Consider the following 15,557-nt stretch of genomic DNA (forward strand, 5'->3'; position numbering starts at 1 on the left):
CCCTCCATTCCTCATCATAGGCCCATCACTCTCCTGCCCTACCCCTCAGCATTGACCCTTCAGCTCCCCCATCTTGTTTGCATTCTCCTCTAAACCACTAGGCTTCATACTCCTTCAGTCCCCTTTGGCCAGGAAATTCATTTATGAAATGGGATGGGGGGGGGGTTGTTGAGATGGGGAGAGAAAGGAAGAAGGAAAAGAATCTCAATTCTAGAGGAGAGGAGTGAGATGGAGGGTTAGGAAAAGAGAACAAGCAAGCTAGCAGGAGCAGGGGGGAAGGGAGGGAGATGGCACTGCGGAAAAAGAGCGCCACAAAATTAATTTGAGGAAGGGAACAGTCAGGGAGACGTTAGTGGAATAACAATCAGGCAATGAAGGGGTGGGGAGGAGGGGAGGGTGATGTAGGGGGAAAAAATGGTACTGGGGGGATGAGGGGGAGTGGAGTCTAGAGCAACAGCAGCACCATCTAGGGGTGTGGCCAAGGTTCACAGAGAGCAACAAAAGAGCCCAGGCAGCCTGAAAAATCTAGCCCAAGCATGAGAACCTGAGGGGTGAGGGGGGTGGCGTAGGGACTGAGAAGCCAAGGCACCTGTCTTCCAAACCTCCAGGTAAAGCCCCTCTCAGGCTACGAGAAGAGATTCTGAATGGTCCTTTCTGGGAAAAGCGGGCATTAGGAGGGGAGGGAGGGAGGGCAGGAGAACGGGCTATCTCCCCCATCAAAGGGAATAACCTCAGAATTCACACAGGAGAATAAAGAAGGGATGGATATTTCCTCCCACCTGGAGAAGTAATTTTGCTGCCTTTATTTTCAAGTGATTTTCCCCTCCCTACTGAGTGGTGGAACATTACAAAAGCTTCCTGAGCCCTGAGACCCCCTCACTCATCTGCTTACTCCTAGCATTGCCTCAAAACTCTCAACCATCATTAAAAACCCCAGGGGAGCCACCATGCTCAGAGAAGGAGGGGAGTATACCCAGCTCTCCCACCCCTCCCCCTTAGTAAGACAGAGCAAAGGTGGGGGGGAGGCAGTGGTAAAGAAAAGAAGGTCACGAGAGAGAAAGCAGAAGCCTCACAGAAGGAGAAATGTGATCCATGGTGTTTGTTGTGCTTCTAGGGAGGAAGAATCCGTCACATTTTTAATAATAATAAATACATGAAGACAGATTTGCCAGTGCTGCTCTGGCTCTTTGGGAAGCATGGGGGAGGGGAGCCAATGCAGCTGCAGCACACATCAGCAGCCCCCTCCCAGTTAGACAGGCATAGGATTGCGGCAGACCCTCTAGACCAACCTGCTATACTCTCCATCAAAAGAACCCAACCATGGGCTCTGTCTGCATTCAATTCCCTTCCTCCAGATCTGTCCTACCCTCTCTGCTTCCCCCACCCCCAATCTACTGTTAGCCCTGACTCTAATCTAACTCAGTCTATCCTCTTTGACCAAATGCCCATACCACTCATCTGCTCCACTGATGCTTTCTCTATTAGCGCTCCATACCAGCTGACCTGCAGTCAAGTCAGCAAGTCAATAAGCATTTGTTAGGTGCCAGGCATTGTGCTAAGCTCTGGAGATACAAAGAAAATCCTCCTATACAGAAAGACTCCTATATAGGATTCAACCTACCAATTCTCAATTCCACTAAAAAGACTTTTCTTCCACTCCATTTTGATTTCAATGTGACCTATTCCTCACGACCTAAAATATACAGGTCATGGAGTAGACACACAATAAAATGTATTGGGAGGTGTCAAGGATTCTAGACCAAGTGGATACTGCCACCTATTGACCCAAAGTTGCGAAAGATAGACCCTTAATATACTCATTCCAATTTGATGCTCTCATTGATAGTTTAAACATGCAAAGGCATGGCTCTAGGGGCTTCTCTGAGACCCCCTTTAAACAATGAGATCAAGGAAATACAATAGCAGGACTGGGCAGAAAGCCAGAGTAATGGTGCCCCTTTACAAATAGAGTCAAAGGAAGAGATTAAATTCAAGCAATACAACAACAACCCAACTATTTTCAAGGCCCTACTGGTAAAGAGCAACAGAATAGAAAGTTTTTCCTGAATCAATCAGGAGACTTAGTAAAAACCCACAAACCTAGGACCAATGGAGTAGAATAGCACACAGATCTATTATTTCAGTCATCTGCATCCCTGAGGCTGATCCAAATCCCTTCAAGGCCTTAAGTGGTTACAGGATTCCTAAACCTAAAAAGATCACTTCTGGCTTACTGAACAGAAATGCAATCTACAAGATAGATAGGGTAGGAATCCTTCAAGGCTGCAATAATGCCTACCTAGCACAACCCAAACCAAAGAAGTTTAAGAAGAACTAGACTGACTTTAGTAATATAACAAGTCAAAATTACCCAACTCCTTGCTTTAGAGTGTCTCTGGCATGGTCATCTGAATCCTTCCCTTAGAATATGAACTCTCCATGGTGCTGAATAACTAAACACCCCACCCTGCCTCCCAAGTCACACTCACCACACAAAAGGAAAGATTTTGTTTTTTTTCCACTTAAGAATCCATGAAGATAATGCAGCCTCTTGAGAAATCTGTTGTTTAGAGATTGCAGCAGAATCACAAAATTTAAGACCTTCAAGATGATCAAACTTAACCCTTTTATCTGACAGATGAAAACACTAAAACAAAGAAGTTAAGTAACTTGGAAAACATCATATGGTTAGTTAATGGCAGAACCCAGATGGATCAGAATCAAGGTCTCAGCTCCTATTCCAAGTGATTTTGCATTATATCATAACACAGACCAGGTGCTCATGGATTCTAACAACTTACTATCAGTTCCAGTTCCCTTAAACCAGTCAATGGTCAATGAAAACTATGTCACTTAGGAAATGTTTTCAATGTTCCACTTAGGGACTCTAAGTCTGAATGTCCACAGCACTAGAGCTACTAATAAATACCAGGGATAAAAGAAATACAAAAAAATCAGAACAACAGCTATTAAAGAACCTTAGTATTCTATTTTCTCTATTCCATCTACTAGACCTTCTGGGTCTTCAGGTGTGGCCTTTTGATTGAGTCCAAGTTTTACAGAACAAATTCTTTTATTAAGGGGATTTGTTCTGTGAAGTTTAGATTCAAAGGGCCACACTTGAGGACCTAGAGGTTCCCCATCCCTGCACTAGACAATTCTTTCTCAGAGTTGAAAATTATATTTTCACTATTCAACTTTTATGCTTGAAATCTGTCCCTGAATATTACCAAACTATACTGGCACCTGGTTACCCAGAAAGCCCAAGGAACATATGGAGAAGGAATCACCATATTCCAGAATTGAAAGATACATCAGATCAACCTTGATATTGCTGTTACAGCTGAAAGGATTAGCTATCTCCTTGCAGATAAGAATGCTAATCAGAAAAGCAGATGTGAGACAAAAGATGGAAAGATTATTAGTTGTATAAAAATGTCAGAAAAAGAACAGAAACACATAAGAATATGAATCCTCTTCCCTTGGCAATTTTCTGAACATTTGAACCATAATTACCAACAAAGAGTTGAACTGTGAGTTAAGATTTATTCACTTTTGGTTGCAACCTGTGGCCTGGAATGATCCATGCTATGGGTCTAGAAAGCCAAATCAGATCCAGTGTCTCCTAAACGGTTCATCTATTTCATTACAGGCCCTAGGCAGGATTAAATTCAACATGATCTCCAACTCTACTTCAAGATATGCCATTCCTCAAGCTATATGGGGAAGAGGGAACCCCCAGATATGCACCCATCTCTATGACATCCAGAGGATCAGGTATGGTATAGGACCAATTTGCCACTCATCCCACTACCCCACCTTTACCCTAGATTGTATACAATAAGCAGACTCCCCCAGCCTCTCCTGGCCAGGAGAAGCAAGATCCAAACACATAGGTTTTGGAGTCATAACAGCGTCAGCTACAGGGTGAAGAGATGCATCCATCAGCTCGTTACATTTACTTCTGTACCACTGCTTAATCATTCTAGATTCCAAAGGAGGAAAGCAACGGGAAGAACTCAGCTTCAACTTGATTTGGCTCTTGTTAAGGATAATAAGCTTCAACCAATCCTAGTGCTACAGGCCCCCTACTTCTTTTCAACATTACTCATTTACTTGGGGTCAGGTGAGTACAATTCCACCATGCCCTATTCCCAACAAGAGAAAAGTGATCTGAAAACAAATTTGTAAACAACCAATGTAGATGTCAGCTTACTAGGGCACAGGTACCCCAGGCCTCAAGAAGCACATCTCAAAGATTCATGCCCCAAATATGAATGTCTGCTTCTTGTTCTAAGATACACATAGCCTTCAACCTCAATAGTTGCGTTTAGTTGCTCTGGCTGTGAGGATGGATCATCATCTATTCTGTTTAAACCTACCTGTTCATTAGTATTTTCTCAAAAGTGTTCCATAAAAGGTCACTCCCAGTTCTTACTGACTATAGTCAATTGAGACTAAGGAACCAAATCATTGGTTATAACAGAGGCATGGAGATTTTAAAACACAGAGCTATCTCAATTTTCAACATACCACTTGAAAATCAGTCCCTACACCATCATTATAGCCAGAAAATCTTTCCAGGCCCACTAACTGACCAACGAATACCAGTCCCCTCTAATAATATCAAGACAGAAAGAAATGAGAGAAATCCAGAGTGTGAAAAAAAAAAAAGGGAAAATTCCCATTGCTAAGGTAGAAAGGCTCACGGCTAGTTTGATAAGGTAGTTTCATTAGTCTCTACTGCCACCTGGTGGTCTACAGGACGCATTACATAGGATTTCCCCAATTAAACCTCTCAGGTAATATCTCTATTACTGAAAACATAACAAAATAATAAGCCAAAACATAGCTAAAGGAATCTTCTGAAGCAATGAATACTCAAGATGACTCAGAAGAGCTGACTGTCATCTTCTACCCTTTTCTCATTTACCTTACAAAAATGAACTATTTTCTTGAAAATTCTCCCTTCTCTTTCACCTTCAAAATGCCCAATCTTTCCTCCCCCTTTCCACCACCTTGATCAAAAAGAGGGGCCCCAATTTCAATTAGACACTCTACCCATACGATTCATGTCAGAAAAGTATTTTCATTTTAAAAATGAATTTAATTTTATTAATAAGGATGGTTCTACAAATGTACTTGAAGCAAACATCCGCTGAATATAAACAGCAGAACCCTGTGGAGCATAAGAGTCCCAGGGTGATATATGTACACATAAACATATAGAGAAAATCACCGCCGCCTCCGAAAACCTGAAAGGAAGGGAAACCGAGAATGAGGCAAAAGACAGTGGGGGAAAGCTAAAGAGACAAGAGTAAATAAAGCTTAGATAGAAGGGATCAAAAGGACCACTGTGCAGTCAGTGTTGATTATATTCTCCTAGAACACAAGACTAGGAGAAGGGGACCAAGGTGAAGTGAGATAAAGGCTCCCTTTCCTTTGGGAAGAACTGAAAAGAGTCCTGCCCAATGGAACAGAGAACTGACAAAGAAGCTGTGTGGGACCCCAGAGATAGTGACCAAAAGTCCTCTTTCTAAGTGAAAGTGATCATCAGCCTGAGAAACAGGAATGACCTACCCCACCCAAAGGAGATTATTATCCAGGAAGGGATCATTCAGAGAGCAATGGAAACCAGGATAATAAATCCTCAAAACTCCAGCACCCTCTGCCCACAGTTCCCAACCAGACCTACCTTCGGTATCACACACTGACCTTTTTTCTTCCTACCCTTCTTAAGCACCTTCCTTCGCTTCTTAATGGGATTCTGGTCCTGAAGATAGATTTTATGGAGGAAAAAGGGATCATGAGGTCCTTCAGCTAAGAAAAAGTTTATTCCTACCTTATAGAGTCATGCAACAACAGTAAAGAACATTACCCACTGACTACTCTCCAACCCTCACCTCATCAAGATGGGGAGTTCCTCCTGTCAAGGCACTGATGTCACTGAAGTGTGTGAGGGAATGAAGTTGGGAACTCATAGCATTTGCTCGTTTGCGCTGACCTTTTTCTCTCTTGCTGACACTCAAACGCACCATCATGCTCTCCTCATAATTGATCCTGCCAGAGGAACACATCATAAAATAATACAATGTATTCAGTAAGCTCTATGGTGTCCAATTACAAAAATTGAGGGTCACAGTTTCCTGTTATCTCTTGACTAAACATTTCCTCAGAATTCTCATAGCAAGCAAGTCAACAAACACTTAGCAAGTACCAAGTCTGAATCTCCCTGAGATAAACCCAAAGCCTACTAGAATGGCTATTTGGAGACCATGCTGGGCATCTTTTCTTTTCTATTTTTATTATCACAGAAATTTATGCCCTCATTGTATTTATCCTTATTGAGAACCAAAGCTTACTTCTCACGGGGTCTAAGTTGCCACCTAAACAATCAATTAGTCCAGTAGTATTTATTAGGCACTTTAAATGTGCCAGGTCAGGAGGTAGAAGAGTCCATCTGTATCCAAGACTCACTCAGTTACATCTATTTCTATTCCCTAAATTTAACAAACATTCTCTAAAGTAACTACAAGGAATTGCTTCTACTCTTTGCCATTAATATGGGAAGCTCCAGTAGTGGGTAAATCAGAGACCAACACAAAGAGATTCTCCCTCCTCCCCCCCACCAAAGCCTACAATTTACTCCAATATGTTGCTTTTAAATCTCTCACTATTGCGCTGAGCTCTCATATCCCTCTCTATGAAGCTGCTATTTCAGGTTTGTTCCTGTTCTCCGTAGCAGATATTGTCTTTCATATTAACCATCTTCATCCAATACCCTGATGCGGCCCTACATAGAGCAAACATATTTCTCCAGTGACATGACACAGACCTGTGCTGATCCTCCTGGCTCTGACGAGTGGCATGTGGGTGCCGGGAATCCCGGATCTCTTCAGGGGCATCCGAGTACTGCTCCTTGAGCTCACGGATGACAGAGCTACTCAAGGCCCTCTTCTTGGCTCGTTCCAGAAGTTTCTTTTCTCGCTCAGCTTCCGTTTCATCTATGAAGCAAAACAAGCAAGCATTACCCAAGACCAGAGAAGGGGAGACAAAACCACAAGTTAATAGGAAAAGACAAGAGTAAAGTATACCATAATGCACTGGAACCAAACGAGGCGGGATGTATTTCTTGGGTGCTCCTTTTGTGGCCTTCTTTCCTGAAGCCCCAGGCTGTCCTTCCTCAGGTTCTTCATCATCCTCATCCTCGGAACTCAACTACACAGGGAACATACAGTGTTCTAAACCAAAGGAGTCAAACATGGGCCCTAGGCTGTCTCCCAAACACCCCCCAGGGTGGCCTGAATCAGACTAAAATGTAATTAGGTAATATTTAACAATACTTAAAAGTAAATAAAAACACAAAAGAACACAGATAATATTATGTGGTTTTCTAAATCAGGGATCCTATGTGTTTCTATTTGAGTATTACACCACTGTTCCAAACCAATTTAGGGACAATATTGGGAGAATAGATTAGAAAGGATACCCCAAGGAGGAGCAGATAAAAACACAGCAGTAAAAAACACATAATTCCATAATCTTAAGTCACAGGTTAGGGGAGAATAATAATAAGAGGCTTCCAAAAGACCAAGAAACTCCTGGGGATGGGAGTTTACAGTCCCTTTACCTTGCTTATCATATTGCTGGGACGAGGTTTAAATCGAAGTGGGTCATTTTCACCTGAAATGAGAAACCCAACAAGGAAATGTTAGTTACTACGTAAATTACTGGTTAAGGGACAATAAACCTCACCTTGTCCCTCACTTACTGAGGCTGCCTGTCACTGCTGTTTTCACCAATTTGTCTATTTGATACTTGAGTTTTTGATCCAAAGGACGAAGCTTTTCCAAAACCTACAAAAGAAGGTAAGATCATAGATTTGGAGTTGGAAGGCCGTCAGAGACAGTTTGGTCCAATCCCTTCATTTTACAGATGAGGAAACTGAGGCTAGGAAGTTAAGTGACATGCTAAAGGTCACATAAATGGTGATAGAGGAAAGATTTACACTCAGTTCTTGGGAACAGAGATGTAATATTCTTTCTAATATTCTGTTAGGACCAGATTAAGCATCAAAAAGAAAGTGGGGCAAACGAACAGAACCATGCTCTTTTCCCTTCAGCACCCTTTCCTGGGCATTGTTACCAGGCACAGTATGGCTGGGTGGCAGGGACCTGCTGCCACACACCACCTCAGGGTGCCATACCGTTCGAATCTCCACCAGTCTCAGGACTGCAGGATGTTCCTGAAGTGAACTTCCGGAAGCCTTGTCCAGGATGAGGTAGCTCAGGTCCATGAGGTACATGAGTAACAACTGGTCTTTCACTTCCAATAAGCTGAGGCCCTGAGGTGGGAAGAATTAGTATGAGAAACATATTCAGTTACAGCTTCTGAAGAAGAAAAGAGCAGAAAGGGGAAAAGACACACTTGTGCCAAGTTGGGGTTCCTCCTCCAATTGTAACATACAGAGTGTATTTGTCAGCCCCATGGCTAAAAGATAGCTACACCTAATACAATGCTGGGGAAGCATGGGTAAAATCTATCTATCCCAGGGAGCCAGGATGGCATAAGAAAAGCAAAACAAAGGGGAAAATAAATGTAAACTCCAAAAATGTGGCAAGAAATAAAGGGGAAAAAAAATAAGACTGGATTAAGGTAAGGTGAATTAGGAAGCATTAGTAATAAAAGGAATAAGGTCAGTAAAGCCACTAACTGGACCCAGTCATCAACTAAAAAGGTTGAAGAAAAAAACAAAACACCACCAGCTGCTAACAAGACAATTCTGACTCCCATAACCCACTAAGGTCATAATCTACTGACCTCAACAAGTCCTACTGCAGTCAGAAGTGATTTCCTGAATTACTTATTGTCCACTGTACTAACACAGGATGTTTCATAAGCTGCCCTGTATTGTAGCCATTTACATATGCCTTAGGTCCGCAACTAAATAAACACCAGAAGCCTGGGACAGCAGTTTATACTGCTGTGTACCCCAAGCCCTCACAGCCCTGAGCACAGTGTTTGGCATATCTCAGACATACAACAAATATTTGCTGAATAAATAAAATAGACCGCTAAGATTCACACCAGTAACTCAGTTTAAAAAATGTGATGAAAGAAACCAATTCAAGGTAGCATGGTCTTAAGGGTAGGCACCATAAGTAAAAACTCAACACGCAAATTGGCCAGGAACTTGAGTAAAGCCATGCTCAGATGAGGTTTCAGACAGAGAGAAAAGTGGCAAAGGAAAAGCAGAAAAACAACTTTAAAGAATGAGAAAGAACAGGAAATGAAAAGAGAAAAGTAAATGAAAACAAGTCAGACCACTCCCAAAGAGCACAGCAAGAAGAAAACACGTCAAGGGGTTCCTGTCCACCAGCAGCTCTTACTTTGTCTGTAGGGTAGGCTCCAGCCCGAACTTTCTTTGTCAGAGCTTGAATTTGTGAAGTTACAGCCACCACCTATAAAAAAATAAATAAATAAAATAGGGGAAAACACCACAAGTAACTTCGGAGTTGACTAAAAGGGTCTGATAAAAAGTACTTCTTTTTCTTTCTTTTTTTTTTAAAGGCAATTGGGGTTAAGTGACTTACCCAGGGTCACACAGCTATTAAGTGTCAAGTGTTTGCTCGGAGGCCGCATTTGAACTCAGGTCTTCCTCCACTGCACCACCTAGCTACCCCTAAAAAGTACTTCCTGAAGCACTATATGTTTCCTAACCTCCCAACATCCCAACATCCCACGGGAGAGACAATCTCAGAGGTGAGTTGGTGGGGAGAGAAGACTTTTGGTTTTGCAAGAAAAATCATCCTTAAAGGACAGAAACTTTACCAAAGTCTTACCAAAAAAACTGTGTTAAAAATTAGACCACAGGAGCCATGATAATACTTCACATTCACATAGCACTTTGCAGTCTACAAGGCACTGTTCCACACTTAGCACAGTGCCTACAGCATGGTCAGTACAGTCTACTAATCTGCACTTCTCACAGCTCACCCACAAGGTAGGTAGTACAACAATTATAACTTCTATCTCACAGATGAGGAAACAGACTCTAAGAGATTAAATGACTAGCAAATGCTGGGACCTAAACCCAGGTCTTTGGAATCTAAATTCAGTGTTACCAGCATGGAAAAGAACACAGGAATGTTCAGCTTGACAACAAATATAATAAAAGAACACTGGACTGGGATTAGGAAATGAGATCATACTATAGCTCTGCCACTAATGTGACCAAGTGATTAAACCTGAGTCTGTTTCTTACACATAAAGTAAAGGAATTGGACATCACTACTATGGTTCCTTTCAGCTCTAAAATTTAGTTTCCATGGGCAAGGAAGTCAGCCCTCAATTAGCAACACATTCATCAAACCACCCAATTTCTTAGATGTGTAGCCAGCCATGGCACCCTATTCAACCAACCCCAGTGACTTCCCATTGCCTCTAAGATAAAAACACAAACTCCTCTGTGTAGCTTTTAAAGACCTAGAAAACTTGGCCCCAATTTATCTTTCCAACCTCACTGGTTATTTCCCCTCCCACATTCTGCAATCCAAACAAACTGTCTTCCCTCTTTTGCTCAAAAAGACACTCCATCTCCCATCACTATGCACTCCTTTTTTAGCTCTGGCTCAAAGAGTTCCTCTCACTTTAAAATGCAGCTCCAGCACCTTCTTCTGCAAGAAGCTTTTCCTGATTCTACCAACTGTTAAGTGCCCTGCCTGCCAAACTACCTTGTATTTAACTACTTTGTATATATTCATATTTATTAACATTGTTGCATATATTTTTATATATACTTGTGATCTCACCCCAATTAAACTGTAAGCTCACAGCAAGTAGTCTGCTTCAATTTTTGTACTTGTATGCCCAGTTATACACTTAATAAATACTTTGATTGATTGTCCTTATACTTGGCTTTTAGGCAAAAAAGAAGACAGCCATTCATTACAGATAATACCAAACAATCAAAGAAGGGACAGGGGACAAGGCTACACATTGAAATTAGAGATAACTCTTGTTACAGATTTACCACTAAGTTGTCATATTGCTCACCTGCTCTTGGAGGTTGTTTAAAAGAGACAGTGCAAGTGGCAGGTCTGACTGTAGTACCTCCTATAAGGGGGAGTTGAGAGAAAAAAAAGATCAAATCACCTTTCTTCCCTCAACTAAGGAAACAACTATCCCATAAACCTCACTTGTGAGCTGTGCCTGCATAATCTCAGCCTCTAAGGTAGCTGTTTGGACATGGTGCTTCATCCCTGAACTCCAGATACCCTGTGACCTTAATACTATAAAGGTTAGGAATGTCACCAAAACTGGGAAGGCCTCTTGCTCCTTTCTTCTGATCAGGACGTGCTCCAAAGCTGGGGAGCTACCAAAAATACCTTGCAGGATGGCTAAGAGCCCCAAGTTTTAAAGGGTCTATCTTCCTCCATGTTCTTCCCTCCCCATTCACCCCCTTGCCAGTTTTTATGGCTAGACGAACAGGTGTCTCCCTTTCACCCCAAAACTCAAAGAACTTACTAAGGAAACCCCTACTGCTGGATGGACACATAACCCTGGGGGGTGTGTCATTTTAGACTAGATTGGAAAGTTGTGGGGGAGTCTTAAGACCAGAATCAGGTAAAGGGGCAGAGGATCACTTGCACCAGGCTTGAGGGACACTTTAGACTAGAATAAGGAATGGGTGAGGGAGGAGTCCTTGGACCAGGATCGGCTGGAGGGGCAAAGGGTCACTCGGACCAGGCATGAGGGGCATTTTAGACTATACTTGAGGTAGGGAGAGGTGCTTGAACCAGTGTCAGTGGAGGGGGGGGGCACTTGGACTAGGACAGGGGGTGGGATAAGGCACTTCATTCTAAGGAGTCTGGGCAAGGATCAGCTAGGGGCAGAAGGGCACTTGGACCAGGATGGGGGGGCACTTTTGACTGAGTCTGGGCAAGGATCAGCTAGCGGCAGAGGGGCACTTGGACCAAGATGGGGGGTGGGGTGGGCACTTTAGACTTGAGTCTGGACAAGGTCATTTGGGGACAGGGGCACTTGGACCAGGATGGGGGGGCACTTTAGACTGAGTCTGGGCAAGGATCAGCTAGGGGCAGAGGGGCACTTAGACCAGGATTGGGAGGGTGGGACGGGGCACTTTAGACTAAGGAGTCTGGGTAACGATCAGCTGGCGGCAGAGGGGCACTTGGACCAGGATAGGGGGTGAGGGAGCACTCTGGCGAAGGGGGAATCGGTGGAAAGGGCAAAAGGGCACTCGGATCAGGCACGGGGGAGGGAAGAACCCTGAACTATGCTCCCGTCCCCTCCTGGCCCCGCAGCCCCAGGCCCATTCCAAGCAGGACATGGGGTTCGATCCTCCCTCGGCTTCCCGGGGTATCATCACCTCAAGAACACCATTCCCACAAAGCCTCCCTCCCCGACGCCCTTTCGTTAACCGAAGCCCGTACTCCCGAGAGGAGGAGACAAGATTCCTGGCAAAGACCCCTTCCATCCCAGAACCCCAGCCAGACTGGGCCCCGACAGCTTCCTAGGGTTGCAGCGCGCCCACTTCGGCCGCGAGGGTCCGCTTCTCATGGATGTCATCCCGGTCCACAGTCCCGTATCAGGAAAAAGGCTCGCGGCCCTGCAGCTGGACAAAACATAAATACCCACGCGCACTCACCGACGCGCCGCCATCTTGAGAACGTCGCTTCCTCTCCCCACGCCCAATTAGACCCGTATCTCCGCATAGCTGATTTCCGCCCGGAGTAGACGGAGAGACTACAAAGCCAATGAACAGCCGCCCTCGCTAAATGTAAACCAATAAGAATACGAGATGATGTCACGCCCCAAAGTAGAGGGATGCAGCCAGCCAATGGAATGAAGAGACGGGTGACGCACGCAAGGAGTCAGGGGGCGGAGATATGGTCCGGCGAAGAAGGGAGACTGTAATTGATAGGTCAGAACAACTAATACGTAGCGAAGAGAAGGGAGGTGGGGCATGAAATCTGGAACAACCAATGAAAATCGTAGAAACAAGTGATTGACGGGCCAGTGAACCGTCTGGGAAATGGATGAGCCCCTATGAGAAAGACTGCTGAGCTCCGGGACCCAGAATGCTTTTCACTGCAGTCTAATTTGAATGATGAACGTGTTTGTCTCGCCATTGAGTGTCGCTGTCGTGTGCTAAGCCGAGCGTGCATCCCCAGCTTTTTGGCCTCACATCCTCCCCGGGCATGCTGCTGAGGGCTAGACCGTTGCAGTGCTTTGTTTCTCGGATCGCTACCCTAGCGAGAGACGACCAAATCGCAGCCCGCGTTCCCCGCTGGGGACTTCGCGAAGTCAAAAGAAAGCAGGGAAGGTCCGCTGCACATTAGGTGGCCCTCCCGAGGCGAGTCTTGGGAGAGCACTGCCCTAGGTAAGGACTGAGGGTGCAAAGAAAGACGAAGATGAACCGCAGCTCCTCTCCACCACGAGCTTATATTCCAATGGGCTGCTAGGGGGCGCAGTCTTTGACTTGGAGTCAGGAAGTCCCAAGTTCAAACTCAGCCTGAGATGATATGTTACCTAGGGGAGTCACAGTTTCCTCCATCTGCAAACTGGAGAATAATAGCACCTAACCCACAGGATTGTAACGATGATTAAACGAGATCATGTTTCTGAAGCATTTTAGTGCCTGGGACATAGTGGGCCCTTAATAAATGCTTGTTTCCTAGCTGTGTGACCCTGGGCAAGTCACTTAACCCCATTACCTAGCCAAAAATAAAATAAAATAAATAAATGCTTGTTTCCTTCCTTCAGTTAAGTAGGGGGGAAATCCAAGATTCCTCACCAAATGGGAAAGGAAGTTGAAATGTAGAGAGAGCAGTGATTTGGGTGGAGCTACAGAAACACAGGGGAAAGATTACCAGCTCCAAGTGTCCTGTGCCTGTCCTGCCTGTCCTGTGATCTGCATGGCTCTAGTGCTAGCTGCCAGGGGCAAGACAGAAATCGAATTTACGAAACCCAACCCATATATAGGAGGTGGGTTGGAGGAATTGCTTGCTGAGAGGGAAGCAAAGTAGGCAAAAGACAAATATGACTGGAGAGAATCTTGGTGTGCTGTTTTCTCAAATACACTACCATCAGTTATTTCTCTGATGAATAGTTCATTTCAACAAGCATTATTTAAGTACAGTACTCACTCTGAGCTAAGCATTGGCAGTTAGTGCCATCTGCTGTTTCTCTGCTGAATTTCAGCCGCTGGGCAGCCACTTCCCCTCAAGGGAATGGATCATAGTAAACGGAGAAATTTTGAACGTTCTGGGTAAGTTCACTTACCTCGGCAGTACACTCTCTAGGGCTGTCCACATAAATGATGAGGTTGATGCACTTACTTGCCAGAGCACTTTTGGAAGCTCCAAAAGAAAGTGTGGGAGAGAAGAGGTATCAGCTGTACACCCAACTGAGGGTCTAGTAGTACTGACTACTTTGTTGTATGCTGATGTAACCTAGATAGTTTATCAGCACCATTCCAGAAAACTGAACCACTTCCACTTGAATTCTCTCAGGAAGATCCTGAAGATTACCTGGCAAGATAAGGTACCAGATGCTGAGGTCCTCTCTAGAAGACTGCCAAGTATTCAAACTGTTGCAGAGAGACCAACTTCAATGGGCTGGCCACATAGTTTGAATGCCAGACATACACTTACTCAAAAGACTATTTGACAAAGAACTCACACATAGTAAGAGCTCACATAGTGGTCAGAAGAAGCAACATGAGGACTCTTTCAAGGTATCTCTGAAGAACTTTAGTATAAATGTAAGTAAGACATGGTAAATGCTGACCCAGGACTGTCCAACATGGCATGCCCATATCAAAGAAGACTCTGTACTCCATGAGCAAAGCTGAATTGTGGAAGCACAAAGGAAGCATAAGCTCTGCAGATCTAGAGCCCCTTCTCTAAATGTTCTAATGGACTACTTGGGCCCCATCTGTGCTAGGGACTTCCAAACTGGTATTGGTCAGATCAGCCACAGCCAAACACATGGTACCCTGACTCCGACATTGTGATGCCACTGGTCTTCTTCAGAAAACAAGGGTGAACAATAACCTTAGGCAATTAGCACTCTCCAGTTACTCATCCACAGTCACTCCTCATACGACCAGTAGGCATTTCTCATCTCAAATCTGTTTTTGGCCACTTTGCTTTGCCTTCCATAGCACCTGCTCTAGGACCATCTGCTGTTTGGGACGATGGTGAGAAAATTCATTTCAACCACCTTCATGGAGTTTACATCACTGCATGACCCCTTAAGTTTCACTTATCAAAACTGGAAGGATGAGATAGATCTGGCAACCTTTGACTTACATGCTTGCGCCTTCACAGAAACTGGTGCTTTCCTTGCATAAATATTATATTACCCCACTCAAAATATCTGGTTATATTACTCAAAAATTTTGCTGTTACCCAGAGAAGGGAGGCAGAACTGAGAAGCACTAATATTCTTAGGGAGATGAACCCCCAAACCTTGAGCTCCCTTCCATATTCCCATTATACTAAGTCACACAGTACCATACCATCAACTTTTTT

The 15,557-nt window shown here is 44.1% G+C and overlaps 1 protein-coding gene across 1 annotated transcript; it reads right to left on the reverse strand.

Moving 5' to 3' along the window:
- Window positions 1–5,069: 5,069 nt before the first annotated feature.
- Window positions 5,070–13,939, reverse strand: NGDN (neuroguidin). Its single transcript, XM_078151633.1, has 14 exons — window positions 13,893–13,939; window positions 13,208–13,316; window positions 12,658–12,793; window positions 12,453–12,571; window positions 11,056–11,115; window positions 9,390–9,461; window positions 8,207–8,344; window positions 7,772–7,856; window positions 7,631–7,683; window positions 7,095–7,218; window positions 6,836–7,004; window positions 5,904–6,060; window positions 5,716–5,773; window positions 5,070–5,255 (listed from the first exon to the last, which is right to left on the reverse strand). Exons 1-14 carry the CDS (start codon window positions 13,937–13,939, stop codon window positions 5,236–5,238), a joined length of 1,347 nt encoding a protein of 448 aa, XP_078007759.1. The 3' UTR covers window positions 5,070–5,235.
- Window positions 13,940–15,557: the final 1,618 nt, after the last annotated feature.

Source organism: Phascolarctos cinereus, unplaced genomic scaffold, assembly GCF_003287225.1.
Source record: "Phascolarctos cinereus isolate Bilbo 61053 unplaced genomic scaffold, phaCin_HiC Scaffold_3;HRSCAF=262, whole genome shotgun sequence".
In the NCBI taxonomy this organism is placed as follows: domain Eukaryota; kingdom Metazoa; phylum Chordata; class Mammalia; order Diprotodontia; family Phascolarctidae; genus Phascolarctos; species Phascolarctos cinereus.